General features: G+C 37.1%; 1 protein-coding gene across 9 annotated transcripts in view; it reads right to left on the bottom strand.

Moving 5' to 3' along the window:
* Positions 1-22211, bottom strand: part of RAPGEF6 (Rap guanine nucleotide exchange factor 6) — a 194369-nt gene that overhangs the window by 61156 nt on the left and 111002 nt on the right. For all 9 annotated transcript variants that reach the window (XM_006727876.3, XM_006727878.3, XM_006727877.3 and 6 more), the window contains 6 exons: positions 20629-20787; positions 19895-20047; positions 15155-15319; positions 12191-12298; positions 9927-10130; positions 7177-7285 (listed from right to left, as the gene is read on the bottom strand). In XM_006727876.3, coding sequence (XP_006727939.2) covers positions 7177-7285; positions 9927-10130; positions 12191-12298; positions 15155-15319; positions 19895-20047; positions 20629-20787 — 898 coding nt within the window. The remainder of the gene's footprint in view (positions 1-7176; positions 7286-9926; positions 10131-12190; positions 12299-15154; positions 15320-19894; positions 20048-20628; positions 20788-22211) is intronic.

Below are 22211 nucleotides of genomic sequence, written 5' to 3'. Positions count from 1 at the left end.
AACTCAAAATGGATGAAAGACCTCAATGTGAGACAGGAATCCATCAAAATCCTAGAGGAGAACATAGGCAGTAACCTCTTTGACATCGCCCACAGCAACTTCTTTCAAGATACATCTCCAAAGGCTAGTGAAACAAAAGCAAAAATGAACTTTTGGGACTTCATCAAGATAAAAAGCTTCTGCACAGCAAAGGAAACAGTCAACAAAGAGACAACCCACAGAACGGGAGAAGATATTTGCAAATGACACTACAGATAAAGGGCTGGTATCCAAGATCTATAAAGAACTTCTCAAACTCAACACCCAAAAAACAAATAATCAAGTCAAAGAATGGGCAGAAGACATGAACAGACACTTCTCTAAAGAAGACATACAAATGGCTAACAGACACATGAAAAAATGTTCATCATCAGTCATCAGGGAAATTCAAATCAAAACCACATTGAGATACCACCTTACACCGTAAGAATGGCAAAAATTGACAAGGCAAGAAACGACAAATGTTACAGAGGTTGCGGAGAAAGGGGAACCCTCTTACACTGTTGGTGGGAATGCAAGTTGGTACAGCCACTTTGGAAAACAGTGTGGAGATTCCTCAAAAAATTAAAAACAGAGCTACCATATGACCCAGCAATTGCACTACTCGGTATTTACCCCAAAGACACAGATGTAGTGAAAAGAAGGGCCATATGCACCCCAATGTTCATAGCAGCAATGTCCACAAGAGCCAAACTGTGAAAGAGCAGAGATGCCCTTCAACAGATGAATGGATAAAAAAAAATGTGGTCCATATACACAATGGAATATTACTCAGCCATCAGAAAGGATGAATACCCAACTTTTACATCAACATGGATGGGACTGGAGGAGATTATGCTAAGTGAAATAATTCAAGCAGAGAAAGTCAACTATCATATGGTTTCACTTATTTGTGGAACATAAGGAATAGCATGGAGGACATTAGGAGAAGGGAGGGAAAAATGAAGGGGGGGGAAATCGGAAGGAGAGATAAACTATGAGAGACTATGGGCTCCGAGAAACAAACTGAGGGTTTTAGAGGGGAGGGGGGTGAGGGATGGGTCAGCCCGGTGATGGGTATTAAGGAGGGCACGTACTGCATGGAGCACTGGGTGTTGTACGAAAACAATGAATCGTGGATCACTGCATTAAAAACTGGTGATGTATTATATGGTGACTAACATAATAAAATAAAATTTAAAAAAATGTGCATCAATAACCATAAAGTTGATTATACCCACAGCAGCAGCATTCTTATACAATGGTAAATAAAAGTGTGTGTAGATTGGGATAAACTTTTGGAAAGTCAAAGTGCAGTATTGTCAAAATTAATTCCACTATGAGAAATTTATCGTACAGGTATATCTACATAAGCATAAAAGTACAAAGGATTTTTATTTCAACACTATAAACAGCAAAAACTAGAAACAACCTAAAACACCCATCAATATCACATTAGTTCAAGAGATTATAATAATACTGCAATAGATTTCTATTCAACAATTCACAAGAAATAAATCTTTATCAACTCCTGTGCAAAGACCCAGAATACTGTACACAGTAGGGTCCACTGTATACCTTTCTTTAATGTTTTAATTTTCAAAACATACACATGTATTACTTTTATTAAAACATTAAAATGCTAAGAATTAATTATCTGAGTGGTGAGATTTTTCAAAGATGTCAGAAAGCTGTGAAAGCTAAGAGGAAGAGATGAGCTAAAATTCCAAGGCAAGAAGATGGTCAACTGAGATTGCCTGTTGTTTTCTTCTCTAAACTCGAAGTGGCAATGAGGTAAAGGGACTCTACTTGAGGAAAAATAATTTCTAAGGGCTTCAAGTACTGGCCTAAAAACTGGAATACAAAGAAGCCCCAAGCAGTGCTGCCTTCCTCCATGGGACATAACTACTCTTAAGACAATGTAGGAGGCTGGGGACTGGTTGGAAATTTTGTATAGTCTCACGGTACTTAGGAGACAAAGTCACACAACAGGGATGGATGTGCAACAAACACATGACATATTTACCTGCTTGGGGAGGGAGGCTCAAAAGCAAAGCTCAAAATCTCTGAAGGGCTGAACTTAAACAAAAAAAAAAGACAAAAAGCCACCAGACTCTGAACCAAAAGCCATGCCTTAGGTAGAGATTGGGGGTGAGGGTAGGAGGACAAGGCTGACAAAGCAGAGTACAATTTCCCACAATCTCTCTGCGCTCAGAGACAAAGTTCCATTAGAGATGGGGCCTGCATCAAGCACATGACAAATCTCACTCTCAGTTTAAAACCTGGATACATTTTAAGTAATTTTGTAACCCAGCCTCACCCAGCCCAATTCCCCTTACCTTATTTACATGCTTAACCAGAGGAAATGGCAAATCCTTTCTATGAAAAAATATTAATTTCCCTACTTGCTTAGGTTTCTTTATATACTAAGTACAGCATACCAAAAAAAAAAAAAAAAAATTTGTAAGACACACAAAATAAGACACAATGATAACTGGGAAGGGAGGGGGCACAGAGAATAAAAACCCAATTTTGGAATTAACACACAGAGTTTTGTAATAACCATTATAAATAAATTAAAGAAAATATAGGGAAGAGATCAAATGGATGAAGACATGGTGCAACAGAGAACTGGAATTTATAAAAGAGATTCAAATGGGAATTCCAGAACTAAAAAATTAATTATCTAAAATTAAGTCACTGCATGGATTCAACAGCAGACGACACAGAAGAAAATAGGAAAACTTTGCTTAAACGCAGGTCATTAGAAAATACCCAAACTGAAGCCCAAGTAGGGGAAAAAAACGGAAAGAACAGAACAGACGCTAAGAGATGCATGGGACACACATCTTTTAACACGTAAGTAAAGGATCTCTCACACGGAAAGAAGACATAGTAGCAAAGGCAGTATCTCAAGTCATAATGGCCACAAGATTTCTAAAGTGATGAGACGTCAACGCACAAATTCAAAAGTTCCACCAAGCCCAAACAAAATAGAGAGACTTGTACTAAGGGATCCTTGTTGTAGTTAAAATTGCTCTGAGTCCTGTTTATAAGTTATGGAACATGATGCTATCTGTGTTCAGCTTTCTGTGGGCTGTGGTTCCCGTGTTCAATTTGGAAAGCTTTGGAGTGCTATCTCCATCTGTCTGCTTTGTGCCACTACTCAGTCTGGCACCTGGGCAGAGGTGTGTCTACTGGCATGTCAGTTCTCCAAGTCTCTGGTATGCTAAGGAGGATCACATCCACACACACAAAGGATGGAGGTGAGCCCAGGATCTCATAAACAACTTTATGGGTTGTCTCCTTCCTCCATCTCAGTTATCAACCTACTATCCTTAGGTTAACCTTTTCAGTCCTCTAGAAATAAACTAATAAACTGCCCACCGTAGCACTTTAGGGGCCAAGGAAGAGGAGGGCAGAGAGAGTGTGGGAAAACAACAATGAAGTTGGCCTTGCCTTCTTGGAGCCACAGCTCCACTAAAGGGTGAAGAAGGTTCCCCTCCCTCAGAATTCTGGCTTGTGCAACCTTGTGTTGCAGGCTACTGTCACTGCTACTGGATTACTTGGCGGCTGAGGCCTGACAGAATGGAGAAAAAAAAGAGGGGGAAAAAAAAAACTGTGGGAATTCCCTTTCTTACTCCTCAAATCAGCTTTTTCCTGAATCTTTATTAGTTTGCACACATCCAGGTTTCAGCTTGCCAGCTCAGCTCAGGAGATACTGGATTTAAAAAAAAAAAAAAAAGGATTAATTCACTGCTGGTAGTGGGACTTTGAATTTTCCAAGTTCTTCAATGGGTGGATCACGATTCTGGCCAGGTTTTATTGTTGATCTTAGTGGGGAAATAAAGGGTGGCATGTGTTTACTCCATCTCACCTGTAAATGGAACCCTTAATTTGATTTTTATCTTCACAGATATAAGACAGTTACCTCACAGTCTGTGTTTGATATTCTGGAGCTCCTCTAGTTCTGTTGGTTGTGGATTACACTGACTTTTAAGAGAGCCTCAAAATCTTTGATTGTTTGCTTGACTCTGTACTTGAAAAATTATTATTACAAATAAGAGGTTACTGCTAGAATCCTCAAAAGAGGATTTTTATGTTCTTTTGCCAGGCACCTGACATCTGGGGCTAGAGACAGGGCCAAAACTTGAGGTCCTTCTGAGCTGTTTAGAGTACAGTCGCATCCTCTTCAGAGTTAGCTCTTCAAGGTCCCAATCCTCAATAAAGGCTGTTATGTGAGAGTGGTCTGGCCCTGGTGGGCTCTCTAAACTAGAAACCTGTAATATTTTATCCAGCAGTTCCTTTTCTCAGCTACAATCTATGGACTGAAAATGTCCATGGGAAAAAAGGCATCCTTTTGGGGTAGTTTCAGTGCAGGGGGAGGAAGGGATGTGACACATGCAGACTTTGTTCTCCTAGCAACTGCAGGATTCCAACTCTTTAGCCTTTTCCTGGGAGTCCATTGCCCAAAAAGGCTGTCTCTTCGGTGCTTTTCTGTACTGGTGAATGTCCCAGAGCACATACAGCTCCAGCTCACCTCTTTCTGGTCTGATTCTCTCTCTGTTCTGTGTCAGGTAGTTCTTAGCTCTCTTCTTGAATTTTTATACTTCGTCGTAGCTACTTTTTATATTTAGTCTAACTTTCCTGGTTGTTCTCAGCCAATACTGGAAACAGAATGTTAAAACAAGTTTCTTTAATTCATTTTGCACAGATCTTAGGTGGACCTTTGAATTAGAAGAGTCACATCCTTCTTTCACTCTGGGATAGTCTCTACTACTGTTGCATGAATACTTTGTTCTCCACATTTTCTTTCAGATTTCCTGGAATAATGCTCAATGCTATTTATTGTTGTTGTTCTATAGTCTGAGAGACTTCCTCAACTTTATTACCTACTCCCTCTACAGAATGTTTTTGTCTTTGCTGCCATGTTTTAAGTCACTCTGAGTTCTTTCTTTCTCAGGGACTGTTCCTTTTTTCCTAATACCCTGTTCTTGTTTTAAGAGATGAATTTTTAAATCTCTCTGAGCACAGTTCTGGAAATGTTTTTCTTCTCTCTTCTTTAACTATTTTCTCCAGAATCTGTAAGCTTACTTATTAAGTTCCCCACCATGCTTCCTCAATGATCCTGATTCTCCTATGCCTGGCTATCAGTTTTAATTAACACAAAATGACCAAATATGGTCTGCTCTGGTATCTAAACAAATCTGTCTTCTGGTCAGTTTTCCTAATTGTAGGTGTTTGTTTCTTTCTCTCTCTCTTTCTTTTAAAAAGATTTTATTTGAGAAAGAGACAGTACACGCATGCGCGCACGCACACACACACAAGCAGAGGAAGTAGCAGAGGAAAGCAACAAGCACATGCCCCACTAAGCAGGGAGCCCAATGTGGGACTCGATCCCAGGACCCTGGGATCATGACCTGAGCTGAAGGCAGACGCTTAACTGACTGAGCCACCTGGGGACCCCTCCTACTTGCAGGTGTTCTGACTGTGAGTTCTATACAGGATGACCTAACTGTGCAACTTTTCTTCATTGCAATGCCAGAGTTACTAGGACTTTATTCCAGGTATGACATCCAGACTAAAATGCTCCATTTTTACAAATGTTTTATTAATATTCCTTCGAGATACTCTTAGGTGTTTTGTTTGGGGTAAAAGTCGCTGACCATACTTTGCCTAGGATAAGGAACAAGGTGTGGAGGACACGGGCCCCTTTTGCAGTACCACATCATGCCTACCCTGTGCCACATCCAATCTAGAGTTCTGCTGGGCAGTTGTTTCTTACCACTCAAGGAGTTCTAAGGTTGTGGCTTCTCTGCCTTTTATATCCTTCAGATCTCCTTTTTCTGTCTTCCACGGGTCATGGTATTAACCACCAAACTTACTATCTCTATGTTTTTATACATAATAGTTGATACCATTTAGTAATTATTATGTGCTGGCAGAAAAAGTTAAAGGTGTTTGATCTGTGTAAGAGCCTTATGAAATACAGCTGGAGAAAGTCAAGCTTGGAGAATCATTTGCTCTAAGTGTCAGAGCAAGCTCTGCTTTCCTTTTTACAAAATCAGAATCTTTTAAATTTAACCCACAAGTTTTGTTTCTAGATACTAGTTCAAACTCAAGAAATCCAGAAACTGTGAAGGCTTACTTATTTTACACTAAAAAGTATAGTATTGATAAACTGCAAATAGACAGTTATGTATCAGATTTAAGAGGACATAATTCAGTAGAAAGGACTCAAGTGAAAAGAGGAAAAATACCAAATGTTTCATTTTTCACTATGACTAAGTGCAGTTTAAGGAGGAGTCAAAGTGAAAAAATAAAACACACTTCCTTTTCCATAGGCACAGCTTTTAAATTCAACTCCTAGTTTTCAAATTGCAACCAAAATGACCCATATGAATTTTTCCCCCTTACTTCATAAAGACCCTTAAATTTTCTTTGATAATTTTCAAATTATTATACTGTTTTTATTGTTGCCCTTCTCAGAATTTCAGAGAATATCCTCTGGTATCTAATGAAACGAAGTTACAGTAAGTCTTCCCTAAAAGAAAACAAAATGTAAGTACAAGCTTAGTCTTTGCTTCATTCAAACAGAAGCATGATCAAAACACACTGCAGACACAGTAATCAGCATTTTTACATAGAAAGGTAGAGTACACCATTATTAAAAATCTGGAATTCACTGATTGTTTTCCTCCATTTATTTTCACAAAAGAGCTAATCTGGCATTCATATTTTATTTCAGGAAGGCAGTTAAAACTTTAGCAGTACTATGATGTGCACATTAGCAGGGGAAATAAACGACTGTGACTTTTATGCTTCATTCAGATCATTCTAAGTTCACTCACTGTGCCTCCCAGCAAAGTACATAAAACCTCCTCAGAAGACATTTCATAAATGACTAACTGAACATACTTCTACACCTATTTTAAATCTTATTTCTAAAACATCAAAATAATACAAATAATGAAAAACGAAAATTCTAGAATACACAGTACCATATCTCAACATTAAGGACCCTAAAAATGTTTATTTAAGAGCTCAGAGAGAACCTGTTTACATTTTACTATTTTTTTCATTGTAATACCTTTTTTCTTTATTACCAAACAAACCAAAAAACAAACAAAAAGCCTCAGTTTTTACAACAAAACTCACCAAAAATGTTGGTCTTCACAGTAAGTGCAAGATGAGTATTATTCCTTAAAATTTCAAGGGCCTTCACAAATGTAATATTTTCAAAGTTTTGTCCATTTACTTCCATTATCTTGAGAAAAGCATTTGTAAAACAAATTATGACAAAAACAATATTAGTTACTTCTGCAACCTTAAGTTTAATGGTGAAAAAAATGAAACTTGAACAAAATGCACCCACCATATGTGAACAATGGTTATCTCTGTGAGAAGTGGGGTTACTACTTAATTATTTTTCTCTTTATTGTATTTCCCCAAATATCTACTAAAAACATTTTTTGAAAGTGCATTCCAAGATCATATTGAAGACTTTTTTTTAAAAAACGCAGTATGGCTTATATATGAAGGAAAAATTTTAATGTTAGATCAGATGATAAAAATTAGTGCCTGTGTATATATGCGCAACTTTTATTGAAATCTCTAAAAGCAAATTTACTCCATTTAAGAGAGAGAACTCATTCCAAAGTGATACTCTGAAGACATCTATGTATTTCCTGACAATGAATGAACCAGCAAGTCAAGCAAAAAGCACCACTGTGATGAGTTCTTCCACATGACACGGCTCAACCTTCACAGCAGGGCTTCCCAAACTTGGCTGTACCTCAAAACCATACATAAAGTTTCTTAAAAAATACTAGTTCTAACAAAAAAGGATAAAGAGATAAACATAACGGAAAAAAAAAAAAAGGAGCGTACAGGACAGATATCAGGGATTGACACAATGATTCCAACAGGATAAAAGAAAGATTGAGAAGCAAAATACTATGAAAAGAAAAAAAAAAAATCACAGAAGTAAAATTCAGAGTTGAAAAAAGTCTTGAGTCTACATACTGAACTGGTTCATCTAGTACCATGAAAAGATAATAAAGAGACTTAACACAGCGCAATGAAAATTTTGAATTCCAAGGACAGAGAACAAAGAATCTGTAAGCATCACTGTGTAGTAGTGGGTGGTGGTACAAACAAACAAAGCTAGAAAAGAAAAATAAAGATTGGCTTGGACTTCTCTTGGGCCATACTAAAATAATGTGATACTTTTCTCTAACATCAAAGTTCTCAGGGAAAAAAATAACTGACCAAAGAATATTATACTCCACTGAACAAGAGCATTATCAGACATGCAAGGACACATAAAACTATAGTACCTATTGGCCCTTTTTGAGAAAAGTACTAGAAAAGGTACCAGTAGTACTAGAAGACAACTGCGAAATGAAACACAATAATGGAGACACAGGGCATAGATGAAATGGAGGTGATCAGTGACATCAGTAAGACAGTTATAAATGTCTACATGGTTGTTAGTGATAAACTCGCGGAACTTAATGCAAATGTCAAAAGTATTCTTAAGATAAACAATGTTAAAAATGACTTAATAGCTAATCTAAAATTTCAGATAATTTAAAAATAACTGGGAAGACTGAGGAAAGAAGTAAAAAGCTGATAAATTTTCTCTTAATGAAATCATTTGATTTTATGGTTTTCTTTTCTGTGAAGAATGAGATGCTTAAATGTATTTAAAATAAAATACTAGAACAATAAATACACTGACTCTAGAATTCTAGCTACTAGATATTCTTAATGACTACAGTGGAGTTAGGCCCAGAAATCTCTATTTTTTAAAATTTCCCTTAGGGGAAGAAGAGGATCATTATAACTCTAAATCAGTTTCTTAACCCTTTGATATTTGGGCTGGGTAACTCTATTGTGAGGGATGCGCTGTTGCAGCATGTTGTAGGCTGCTCAGCAGCATCCTTAGCCTCTATCCACTAGATGCGAGTAGCATCCCCTAGGTCATGAGAATCAAAAATATCTCCAGACATGCCAAATGTTTCCTGAGGGAGAAAATCACTCCCGGTTGAGAACCCCTGCTCTGCAGTATAGAACTTTTTATAATGTGAATGCATTCATTATTTTAAAAGGAAAGTGCATTAGTATGGTTAAAAGTTAAATAAAGCTACATTCTAAATGAGTAAATGAACTAGTAGAATTTTAAAATGGGAAAACATAACCTTCCCAAGTGATTCACCTGAACTTGAAAAACTGCTCTTTGGTGTGCCTGAGAATCACCTAGAGAGCTGTGGTAAAAACACAGATTCCTAGAGCTCATCTCTGGAGAATGTGACTAGTACGATTAATAGAACCGAGGTGGGCTTAGGAATTACATTTTTTAGTAACAAGGTTGTCAGGAATCACATCTGGGAACACAATGCTCGCTCTTTAGCTACCTGAAGTCTTAATGGAGAGAATAAATCCCCACCAACTTCTTCCTAGTGTCTCCTTTCTCCTAGTCTCTCACCTGGCTTCCTCTGCTTATGCATGTAGGTCTGTTACCAGATGAACACCTTTTAAGCTGAAACCATCACTTATGGTAATCTTTGGCCACTTACATTTAAATTTTTATTTTTTTTATTTTTAAAAAGATTTCATTCATTTGAGAGAGAGGGCACACACACAAGCAAGCACAAGGGGGGGGGGCAGAGGGAGAAACAGACTCCCTACTGAGCAGGGATTCGATCCCTGGACCCCGAGATCACAACCTCAGCTGAAGGCAGACACTTAACCGACTGAGCCACCCAGGCACCCCTCACTTTAATTTTTATTTGTATTTCCTTAAGTGGATCATGGTTACTTGAAGAAATATCACATGTGAAAAAAAGCAGCAGACATATTACTTCCAAAAAGGTTTTAATTCATGTGGGTGGTTATTTACTTACCTGATCACCACGTTTCAGTCCAGCATCAGCAGCTTTGCTACTAGGTTCTACTCCTTCAACAAAAATACCAAACCCCTTCTCACTCCCTCCGTTAAGGCTGAAATGTAGAGGGGACTCCCGGGAAGCCTTTTGCAGCACCACCTGTCTCCATTTGGCCTTTGCAGCACAGGCAATATTCAATAACCGGAGATGACCATTCATTTTCTAAAAAAGTAAAAAAGGGTATAATGCACATAAATTTATGTATCTATTCCTATAGGCTTTTAAAAATCACCTAAAATTATTAGAATCTGAGTTACCTTGATGAAATACAGATTAAAGAACATGTAAGCCAGCATAAATAAAACAGGAGGGAAAACTTCCACCCCAGAGCACTGTCAAGAAGATGATCTCGCAATACAGTTTTTAAAAACTGCTCGATAATCACAGGTTAGAAAAGAGTTTAAAATGATGTCTCATTTAGAGAGGGAAGACAAAACATTACTTCTCATGGCCTGAACTTTCCTACCTTGCTCATCTCCTGGCTATTACATAAATCCAGAATCTTTATAAACCTTCATTTAAAACCTTAAAAGACCTGAACCACCTTTCTGAATACAGTCATACTGAAAGATACATTCAAGTCCCTACCTCTTCTGGGTTTATTATTCCTATATTATTTTAGATCTTTCTTAACCTTAGTAATATTCTCAGTTTCAGATTTTAATACCAATTTAATATTCAACTATTCTCAAATAGCATAGTATGTGTAAATCTCATGCCCATAAAGAGCAACTAAAGTTTCTTCAGGACAGGGGCCAAGCCTTACAACACCTTGGAAGTATAAAGTAGAACTGAATAAATACCTGATGACTGAATGATATCAAAAAAGAAATCCCATGATTGTAAGGCAATATCTATTTTCCATTAGCCCAATGGAAAACCCAAATGATGGTGGTAAGCTTCTACATCCTCTTAATCAAGTTCTCCTGTCTCTGTTCATTCTTCCCATTTTGCACAGAGCTGAAGGGCTGCTGAGAAGGCTACAGGAACTAAGAGGTAAGGGAACGGACAGAAATCTGCCAGAAATCTAGAAATCCCTTTTTCAACTCAATCCACTTACACTCTGAGTAACAGCAATGGTTCTTGGGCATTTGCAATGTGCCAGGTTTTTTTTTCCCCCCCAGATTGTTACATTCATTAGCTCATTATAATCCTTATAACAATCCCCAGAAACTAGGGGCTACTACTTGTAAAGACAATTGCATAAAGGGCTGGGCTACTTGTCCAAGTTTACATGCCTAACAAGTGGTATAATTTGAATGTTAATTCAGGCAAACTAACTCCTGAGCTGATTATTAATTTACTTCCTAAAATTTCAAGTTGGAGGACATAAATCCAGTTGCAGTTCAAAGTTTTTACGTGACAGAGTAAATGGAATTATAAATAGCAACTGTGAAAGTTAACAGGACCTTGAGGGGATTATCTTAGGTGTTGTATATTTGGAACAAGTGAAATCACATGCAGAAGGGAGACTCAGAATGCCTAATATAGCGCTGATACATAAAATAGGCCTTGAAAGTTGCATAGAGTTCAAACAGCAACACTAGAAGAAAAGAATTCAAACCTGAGAACTGGTAAAGAATATAAAATAATCTGGTTGGTTAAAATCAAAGGTGCACAGACTGAAAATGTAGGTGAGGAACCTGAATATGGATGAGGAATTACTTTGGTAGGAAATACTTCAGTTTACTGACAAAGAGAGAAATATTCATCTCATTTATAGTTTAAAAACAATCTTTGGCAACAAAATGGACTAGAAAAAATACCAGAACTAAAATTAGCTAGTTATTACAATAGATGAGGCATGATGAAATGAGGCTTTAAATGGGGAGTGAAAAAGGAATGGCAGACAGAAAGGGACTATAGGGAATATGGGTACTGCCACAATTAGTGACTTAGGTGACTTTAGCAACGAATGAACACCTGGGTCAGGGAATTCAAGGAAAAGAGAGAGGGGGCCCACAAATACACAAGAGTTCATAAGCTTGGGTGACTGGAGATAGCATTCTCATTAGTCTTAAAACGAAAATAGAAGAGTCAGGAGGAAGCCTGATTTTCGCTTGGGTTAGTGGCAGAGAATGAGCAGAATCTAGAATATAAATGTGGAGTTCTCAGAGCAGACTCAAGACACAGGAGAAGATAAAAGTTGTTCTGAGTTGCTGTTATTTGGGGATGAGGAAAATCCCTAAACCTTGAAGAAGATAAATTCTTTTGAGTCTTACTGTATCTTCCAGATTTTTTTCAAATTCCTCCAGAAATCGAGTCATAGCAGGATCACCTTCAAAATCATTAAAATGATTATTTACCCATAATAACACAATCCGTGTCACCTGTGGAAACATGAAGGAGGAAGCATACAGTTATGAAAGGCATTCTTTCTGCAGAAGTATATTCCAAAAGCATGTCCAAGAACTGAGGGTGGACGGAGCTTTATGGCTAATCCCTTCACCCCCTATCCTGCATGCAAAAGGTTCATTCTTACAGAGAGGCATGGTTTATTTTGACCTTTTGTTTCCTGGAGGACACAAGCAACACAGAGTGCCAAGACTGTACCCTCATGAAAAAACAAAACAGACAAAAAAACCCCACCACAAACCTGCATGCTAAGCTGTAAGAAGTACACAGGATGTATACCTCAGAGAGTATCCTAAAATGTGAGCTTCTAAGGGGAGGCAATCGTATCAAAAGTGTTTATATAGCCAAGCACATGTTTAACCAAAAGTCCTAACATAAGCACATCTGAACTTACGTCATTATACTGTGACTTTTCAAAGCTGTAAAGTGATTTGCTTACTTTGCGTCACAGATTAACAGAAAAGTTAATGGAAGCTGAACTGAATCATGCACCTAATAATGGAAGTAACTTAAGTTATATATTTTTTAAACTGTGGTAGAATACACATAAAAGCCACCATTTAAAACACTTTAAGGTGTACAGCCCAGTGGCATTTAGCACATTCACAATGGTGTGCAACTATCACCACTCCCTAGTTCCAGAACATTTTTATCACCCCAAAAGAAAACCCCATTCCGGTTACGGAGCCACCTCACTTTCTGCCCTCTCCAAGCAGCCACTAATATGCTTTTCTGTCTCTGTGTATTTTGCCTATGTTGGATATTTCATACAAAATGTGACCTTTCGTGTCTGGCTTCTCTCACTTAGCATTATGTTTTCAAGGTTCATCCATGTTGCAGCTTGTACTACTTTTCCCTTTTATGGCTGAGTAACGTTTCATTACATGGCTATACCACAGTTTGTTACCCATCCACCAGTTTATGGACGTTTGGGTTGTCTCTACCTTTTGGCTATTGTCAGTAGTGCTATGAACATCTGTATCTAAGTTTCTGTTTGCATACCTGTTTTCAGTTCTTATGGATAAATACCTAGGAGGAGAACTGTGGGGCTATCTGGTAATTCTAAGTTTTACTTTTTGAAGAAATGCCGAACTGTTTTCCAGAGCAGCTATAACATTTTACGTTACTACCAACAATGTATGGGAATTCCATTTTCTCCACATCCATATCCTGGCGATGCTTGTTACTTCCTTTCCTTTTTAAAAGCCATCCTAGTCAGTGTGAAGTAGAATCTCACTGTGGTTTTGATTTGCATTTCCCTATGAATAATGGTGTTGAACATCTTTTTCACGTGTTTGCTAGCCATTTATATATCTTCTTTGGAAAATAGTCTTGGACAAAAGGCTTGAATAGACTATTTTCCAAAGAAGAAATATAAATGGCTAGCAAACACATTTCTATGTTGTGTTCTCTTTTTGCTGTTGAACTGCAAGGGTTCTTTATACGTTCTGGATACTAGATCCTTATCAGATATAAGATTTGCAAATATATTTCTTCCATTCCACTTGTCTTTTCTTTCAATTTAAGGCTTTAATTTTGATGAAGTTTAATTTATCTGTTTTTTGTCCTTTGTTGTTTGTGCTTTGGATAGCGTATCTCAAATCCAAGGTCATGGTTTTTCTTTTTTTTAAGTTTTAAAAAAAGGTTTTATTTTTGTAAAAACAGCACGTCATTGTAAAGATTTAAACAATACATATGAATACAAAAAAGTTTAAGAAGGTCATGATTTTTTAACCTCTTCTTTTAAGAGTTTTATAGTCTTAGCTCCTGTATTTAGGGTCTCTGACTCATTTTGAGTTAATTTTGTATATGGTGTAAGGTAATGGTCCAATTTCATTCTTTTGCATGTGAATATCTAGTTGTCCCTCACTCATATTTTTGCTCATTCTTCAGCATACCTTTATCTCCTCAGGCACTCAAGTAACTACATGTAACTCCAAAGGGGGTGGGGAGGCAAGCCTGTAGTTTAAAACACTTTAGTTTCCTAAACAATGGAATTCCAGAGTCCAGGTACATCTAATTATTTCTTTTAAGATATAACTCAGATGATGGACACTGGGGAGAGTATGTGTTGTGCTGAGCGCTGTGTATTGTTTAAGACTGATGAATCACACACCTGTACCCCTGAAACAAATAATACATTATATGTTAATAATTTAAAAAAAGACATAACTCAGAAAGACATACCAAGCAATTATGACCCTACTTTTATTTTTCTTAAAATAAGAACTTCCTACCAATTTGCTGAGGTATTGCTAGTCTTTCCACTGAATGTACAAACAGCCTGTGAAATAAGGTAAGATGGTTTAAAATAGCAAACAATGTTTAATGCAAAAAAAAAAATACTTAAATGTAGATTAAAATAAGTCACAACAGAGAGATACTAAGATCTAAAAGACTAATTGTTTTAAAATGATTATGAAGTCTTTAACTCAAAAATCAACATATTTCTATTTTGGGGCTTACAAACAATCTAAGCTCCCCTGAAAATATTTTACTTGGTGAATATTCTTTCTAAACTATTAAGTTTTAAGTGTTTTACTGATCTCCTTCAGAAACAAACATTTTGATAAAGTTCAAAAATACTCTTATGCAGCTGTCACGTTTTCTGAGTTTATAACTATATCACAGACTATTTCAGTTATTAACTTTAAAGGCTTATATCCACTTTTTAACATGCTTTTTCCCACAAAAGTAACTAAGTAGAGCTATGTTTTTTAGGTGAAGTTAGTTTTGTTATCAAAATAAATATTTATCAACTGTAAAAGGTTTTATGAATAAAATTTATAGGTTAAAATCACTTCCATGCCCTTCATATTTATAAAACCAACCTTATCCCGTAAATTGTCAATTTTAAACCATTCCAGTAGTTTGATCCCAACATCCAAAGGACTTGGAAGAAATGTCCTGTAGGTTAGTAGGAAATCTTCTATATAAGTTGGGTCCACAATAGAATGTTCTTCTATTAAATGCATAATGAGACGCTCAGGTGTTGCCTAAAAATCCAAGGATAGAAAAGATCATAAAATAAACAAATAGCCGAGGAAACAAAGAACTCTACTGATTACTTCCTTTGTAGTCACTCTATTACACAATTCCTCAAAGAAGAGTTCCGTTAAAATACTTAGCAGTGGGAGAAGGTAGTCTTTACAGGTTGCAATCCACCAGCACCCAGAGGTTGAAAGAGAGAAAAGGCAGAGGATGAAAATACCCAACAACATTTACTCAGTTTTAGCCTTTTTAATTGTCATTTTATCCTAGCAGGGCTTTTGAAATTCAGTGATTTACCCCTGTTGTGGCCTTTTTCTACAATTGGGGTGGGGGTGGGGGGGAATGACACCTTAAGTCACCAGATGGAATAAGTCAGAGTTAAACTTAAAAAACAAAACAAAGCAAAACAAAACAAAAAAACCTTTCCTCTAAATTTAATCATCTTCAAATCTCTTCTGCCCCAGGCTATAGGAACAACGTACCAGTTCAAGACAGTGTGTTTTGTTGTTTTTACTTCCTAGAAAAGAAGTTTCTTTTTCTATAGTTTCTCCATGCTAGTTCACCATCTTGAGAGGAACCAGAAGTTCTATATATAGTTTTTACATTAATTCAGAGTTTTAACTGCTTGCCTGTCTCCAGATTTATAAAAAGGAATGTAAACAACATTTATCTACAGCTCTGCGTTAAGCTTCTGAATCAATGTTAAAATTTATTACCTTTGCAGCCTTTTCAAAAGTGTGTACACAGAACAAATGTAAAGATAAACCAGATGTTAAACCAAATATAAAAACCAACTGTTGTACATAACCTCAAATTTCAATTCACCCAAACAATTTCACTGGTGAGAATAACTGTATGGTAAACATACATCAATACTAACAATGTTATCTAAGAATTTACTTTAAAAAAGGTATATAAATCATTTCTCTAGAAGGAAGTCAAAGTAAGGTTTTTCATATAACGTATTTAAGGGATAAGGCAACCACAGGTCATTCCTATTCTTCTTCCACCCTCCAAAACAATCTAAGTCAAAGAGTACCAAATTGGGCTTAACTTTCAAAGGCCAATCTTGAGTTGAGGTATTTAAACCTGGTTCTTAGATTTATGTATAATTAAGTTGGGGGAAGAACTGATCAACATGTTAAAGAAAGTTTATTATTCTGACTAGCTAAATCACTGGGGCAGGATACCTGTAGACACTAAGCCATATATTCAAAACTATATTTAAAGGTGAGCCCCATAGTCATGCAGAAGCATGTCACCAAAGGGCTCACTAGTATCCAACAAGGTGGGATTCTGGGAGACAGGGTGAGCAGAGTTGGCAGGCAAGGGAGATGACTGAAATGGTGACACTAGCATGACAGAGACTGGTTACAACGAGCAAGTAAGTGAATACACAGAGCATAACAAGAGCCACTGCAGGAGAAGGCATTTACAAATATGAAAAGAGAAAGGCCAGGAAAAACTGTGGCACAGCACTGCAACTCGGTATGCTCGTATGAACTCATGATTATTACAAACAGATGGAGACATATACAAAGTTATATATGCATATGCATTTACTGTAAATATACATTTAATATAAATATACTATATAGTAAATACACATCTTTCCTTGCTGTGTCTGATCAGAGGTTCTGAAAGCAATGACACCGTGCTCGCTTCGGCAGCACATATACTAAAAGCAATGACACCTAAGTAGGAATGAAAGACTAAGTGCCAAGATCTTGGGTGGTTGTTGTTGGTTTTTTTTTTTAAAGATTTTATTCATTTATTTGAGAGAGTGAGCAAGAGCGCATGAGAGAAAGAGAGACAGAAAGACAGACACACAGAGTGGGAGGGGGCAACGGGAGGGGGAGAAGCAGACTGCCCACTGAGCAGGGAGCCCGACTCAGGGCTCGATCCCGGGATCCTGGGATCATGACCTGAGCCGAAAGCAGACGCTTAACCAACTGAGCCACCCAGGCGTCCCTAAAAGATTTTATTTTTATGTAATCTCTCAACCCAATTGAGGCTCAAACCCACAACCCTAAGATCAAGAGTCACATGTTCCACCAACTCAGCCAGCCACGCTCCCCAAAGATCTTAGTTTTTAAATGCTATTCTCCACTAGTAGGATCTAGGGCTCTCTGGAGAAATGGCTGATTCCAAAGCTGGAACAGGAAAAGCACAAGATGAGCCTGAACACCTTGTTTTGCCAGATAATAGGAAAGCTCTCAAAAAATGATGGGGACATGTCAAAAGGATATAGGAGTCAGCCTTATGAAAGTCCCATTGGCCAAATCTGGGACAACCTGACCACTGGAACAACAATGATGGTGAGAGAGTACAACACACAAATCCACCAAATAACTGAGTGATGGGGGAAAAGATAATATTCATCCTTAGAGAAAAAGATAATAAATGTAAAAAAAAAAAAAAGGGCGGGGGGAGAAAATCACCATTTCAGGCAGAAGTCAATGGAAGACTGGAGGACAGAAGTTAGCAGGATTTACTGACACTATGTCAAAATATCTCTCCTCCAAACACTGAACAATTACAAAGGGTATAATGGTGACTTGATAGTGAACAAATGTGACAGACATCAACATGACCAGATGATTGAGGTAGATTTCACCAATTGTGGGACAGGTTGACATTACATGCTCCCTGATATGATGCACTGAGAAGAATAGAATATCATTTCTGTGGAATTCCTGCCAGAAAAGCATGACTTGTGTCTGCTCATGAGGAAACATTGGAAAGATCCACACTGAGGATGACACTACAGAATAAAAGGTGTGTATTCTTTATAACTGCTGAGAATATGAACTGTTCCTGGGTGAGATGCTGGATGAGAAAGGACAAAGCCATTGCTGGGATAGTCGGTGAAAATCTAAATAGGGTCTGTGGGCTGAATGGTTGTACTGTATCAATTTTTATTTCCCAACTTGAAGGGTTCCATGGTGTTGGAGAGTGTTGTTTTTAGGAAATACACAATGGAATATTTAGGAGTGATGCATCAGGCTTGCAGACTGTTCTCAAATGACTCAGAGAAAGATTGCTGACAATGGAGAAAGTGCAGTGAAATGCTAACGAGCAGTTGGGGATTCTGAGTGAGGGAGCACAATACTGTTCTTGCAACTATTATCTAAGGTTGTAATTATTTAAAGAATTAAAAAAACATGAACCCCCATAAAAAGATAGTCTATGGCAATCCACCCATATGTTCATCTTTTCTACATATAAAGCTTATATTTATCAGTTTAGGAAAAGAAAAAGTGTTGCAGAATAGCCTGACTCCTGAGGAAAAATGGATCTGACATCAGTCCTTCACATTATTTAATAAGTTCATGCATTTGTAATGAATAATAACACATTTATTTATTTTGCAACCAAGACTAAGTTGAAAAGAGAAATGGTTATACGTTTTTATTTCCTCTACTTCAACTATAATTTCTCTATTTTACAATCTAGAGATCTTCCAAGAGACAGGGTATTGGGAGAGGGGGAGGAGGGAGACAAGGGGGCAAGTGGACAAAGGGTAGGGGAGAGGGAGCTACAGAAAACAGTATGGGGTTTAATATTCAGACTCTACAATGTAGTAAGGCTTTTGGTTTACTCATTTAGTCCTAATAAAGCCCTGTCATATCATTTTCAGATAAGAAAGCTGAGGTTCAGAGAAGATAATGCCTATTTCAATGCCATAAATACCCAGTAAGCACTCTGCATCTTCATCTACCACTTTCATACTTTTGTGATTAGTCCTTTAATTTTTTTTTTAAAGATTTTAATTTATTGACAGAGAGAGACAAAGAGAGAGAGGGAACACAGGCAGGGGGAGTGGGAAAGGGAGAAGCAAGCTTCCCACACAGCACGGAGCCCGATGTGGGGCTCCTGGGATCATGACCCGAGCCAAAGGCAGACGCTTAACAAGTGAGCCACCTAGGCACCCCTAGTCCTTTCATTTTCTGTTTTGTTTCTAAATACTGCTGTTTTTTTTTTTTTTTTTTAAGTTCCAAAAGTTTTTATTTAAATTCCAGTTAACATACAGTGTAATATTAGTTTCAGGTGTACAATTCAGTGATTCATCACTTACATACAACACCCAGTGCTCATTGCAACAAGTGCCCTCCTTAATACCCTTCACCCATTTAACCCATCTCTCCAATGACTTCCCCATGCAGCAACCCTCAGTTTGTTCTCTACAGTTAAGAGTCTGTTTCTTGGTTTGCCTTCCCACCCCCTAACGTCCATTAGTTTCTTCCTTAAATTCACATAGGAGTGAAATCATATGGTATTTCTTTCTCTGGCTTACTGCTGTGTTTGATGAAATTAACTCCCATTGTCAATGGACCATAAAATGAATTTGGAAAGGAAAACTTTGACCAGTGTATTCTAAAATAATATCCTACCCATACTGATATTAAACGGCAATGTCACGCTTATTAAAGTGTGTAAAAACCAACGTAGAAAAAAGCAAAACCAACACATTCTAAAGTTAGTGAATTATCTTGCACTGCACAAAAAGTGGTTCAAAGCCTTATAAACAAGAAAGCTTTATTCTATCAGTGACTAGAATAATAAATAAAAACACCCACCTTGATTACAATGTGTCCTTTCCTGGTTCCACTCCGATCTAGTTCACGGTGCTCATGCACCATAACAATTTCTCCCTCTTCCTCAACTTTATGGGTGTTTTTCTCCACATGATTTAAAATTCTCCAATAATCCTGCTGGGCTATGCAGACAAACTGTCCAAGAATAACATGGGGACAGTTAATGAACCTGTAGTACATAAATGTATCACTATGCACCAAGGCAGAGCACAAAGGTAAGAAATCGAGTGGCATCAGTTTCTCTTTTATTCAATCCCTTTAACCCTTAACAAAAATCAAGGTAAAATAAATAATTTACATACAAAGAGACCAAAGAGGTTAAATCCTTTTGAATTCTGCTCTAAAAGGAGAAGTGAACATCTACTTCTCTCAAAACTGACGCTAGGCAAAGAAAACATGAAGCAGGAGTAAGTTAGAAACAACTCAGAAGTTCCTATTTCTTTCCTTTATTTAAAAAAAAAAAAAGGACTAAACTGGCTATTACCCAACAGAGATTTAACAAACCAACATTTCGTATCATCTCTTCTAAAAATTTATACTTTGTTCAATTCCACAAATGTTTGAGTCAGACACAAAATCTAGTTTCCTTTGATTAACTGTGAGCTTCTGAAAATGCCCAATTCTCAAATCAAGCTATTTTATTTTGAGGAAGAAAAAACAGTCTCAGCCATTTTAAATCAACAAATGAGAATACAAGAGCAAAGAGATAAACTTACCTGACAATCATCTACTTTAGTCCTAACAACTCCATGCATGTATTGCTTATCCAGAGTGGGAGTAATTCCAAAACTATTTCCCATAAAGAGATTTTCAACTTTTCCATCTGGATGAGTGATTTCTACAGTGCCGTTTAAAATAACATACCATGAGTCAAGCTACAGAGAAAAAAAAAGGTTTTAAGAATCTTTTTAAAAAGATAGTTTATACGTTAACTTTGAAAAATAATCAACACATAGAACTTGTATATTTTTAAAAAGAAAAAGATCTGGTTATATTACTTTACACTGTCAGAAAACAACCTATGCCTGTTTATGCAAACTAATAAAGCTTATTTTACTCTTTCTTCTTTTAGTCACCAAATGACATCAGGGGGACCTTCATAATTGACCAAATACTCGGAGAAAAATGATGTAATGGTTAAAACCACAAGCTCCTGAAATCTGTATTCAAACCCTGCCACTAACAGGGTGAGTGACTCTGGGCAAGTTATTTAACCTCTCCGTGCCCCCGTTTCTTGATTTCTAAGTGGGCTTAACAAGAGTACCTATCGTAGGACCTTTGTCTTAATGAAACGAGTTTATACATACTAAGCTACATACACACTGAGTGCTTACAACAGTGCCTAGGGCATGGCCAGCACTCAAAAGAAAAAAAAAAAAAGATAGCCAGCAATTCATTCAGAAAGACAACTAAAACCCTGAATTTTAAGGCATAGTTGACAAAATACTGAAAATTTCTCTTAATGTTAAGAAAATATTGCCTTCATTTATATAGCAACATATGATGCTCCTAGAAGTTAACTTGATATGTATCAGTGAAAGACGACTTATTCTCCTTTAGTATACCTCTTATCAGCCTACACTTTCAACAGTTTAATGGTGATTCAAGGGAAACCTGGAGTATCAGTTCTGAAGGAGAATCAGTAGCAAAAAATTTTTTTTCAAAAGCGTGTCTTTGGGTTATTTCAAATATGAAATTCACTCACTGTGCAATTTGTGGATAACATAATTTACTTGAGAACAAGGGCTGTGTCTAGTTTTTCCACCGCTACACTCCCTGTGTCTAGAACAGTACCCAGCACAAAGTAGGCACACAACAAATTTTTGCTGACAGAACTGTGGAAAATTAAGAGAATACAAAAATTTGTGGAAAAGTTCTTCAAAATTCCATTTTACATAGATGTTGTTAGAAGTTTAGTTTCTCTGTTTATATTACTTTATACTGTTGAAATAGTTATTAGACTGTCTTGCCTTTTAAGAAAATTTAATACTATAATTCATTTGTTCATGAAACTTTTTTTTTTTTTTTTGAAGATTTTACTGATTTATTTGACAGAGCGAGACACAGTGAGAGAGGGAACACAAGCAGGGGGAGTGGGAGAGGGAGAAGCAGGCTTCCCACTGAGCAGGGAGCCCAATGAGGGGCTCAATCCCAGGACCCTGGGATCATGACCTGAGCCGAAGGCAGACGCTTAACGACTGAGCCACCCAGGCGCCCCCTGCTTTTTTAGGAGTATTTTTATTTATTTTTATTATTTATTAATCTTTCAATATTATTTTTTAAAGATTTTATTTATTTA

This window comes from Leptonychotes weddellii, chromosome 7 (genome assembly GCF_054177405.1).
Source record: "Leptonychotes weddellii isolate Sample4059 chromosome 7, ASM5417740v2, whole genome shotgun sequence".
In the NCBI taxonomy this organism is placed as follows: Eukaryota; Metazoa; Chordata; class Mammalia; order Carnivora; family Phocidae; genus Leptonychotes; species Leptonychotes weddellii.
The sequence above is the reverse complement of the archived record's forward strand: the minus strand, read 5'-3'. Positions and strand labels throughout refer to the sequence as shown.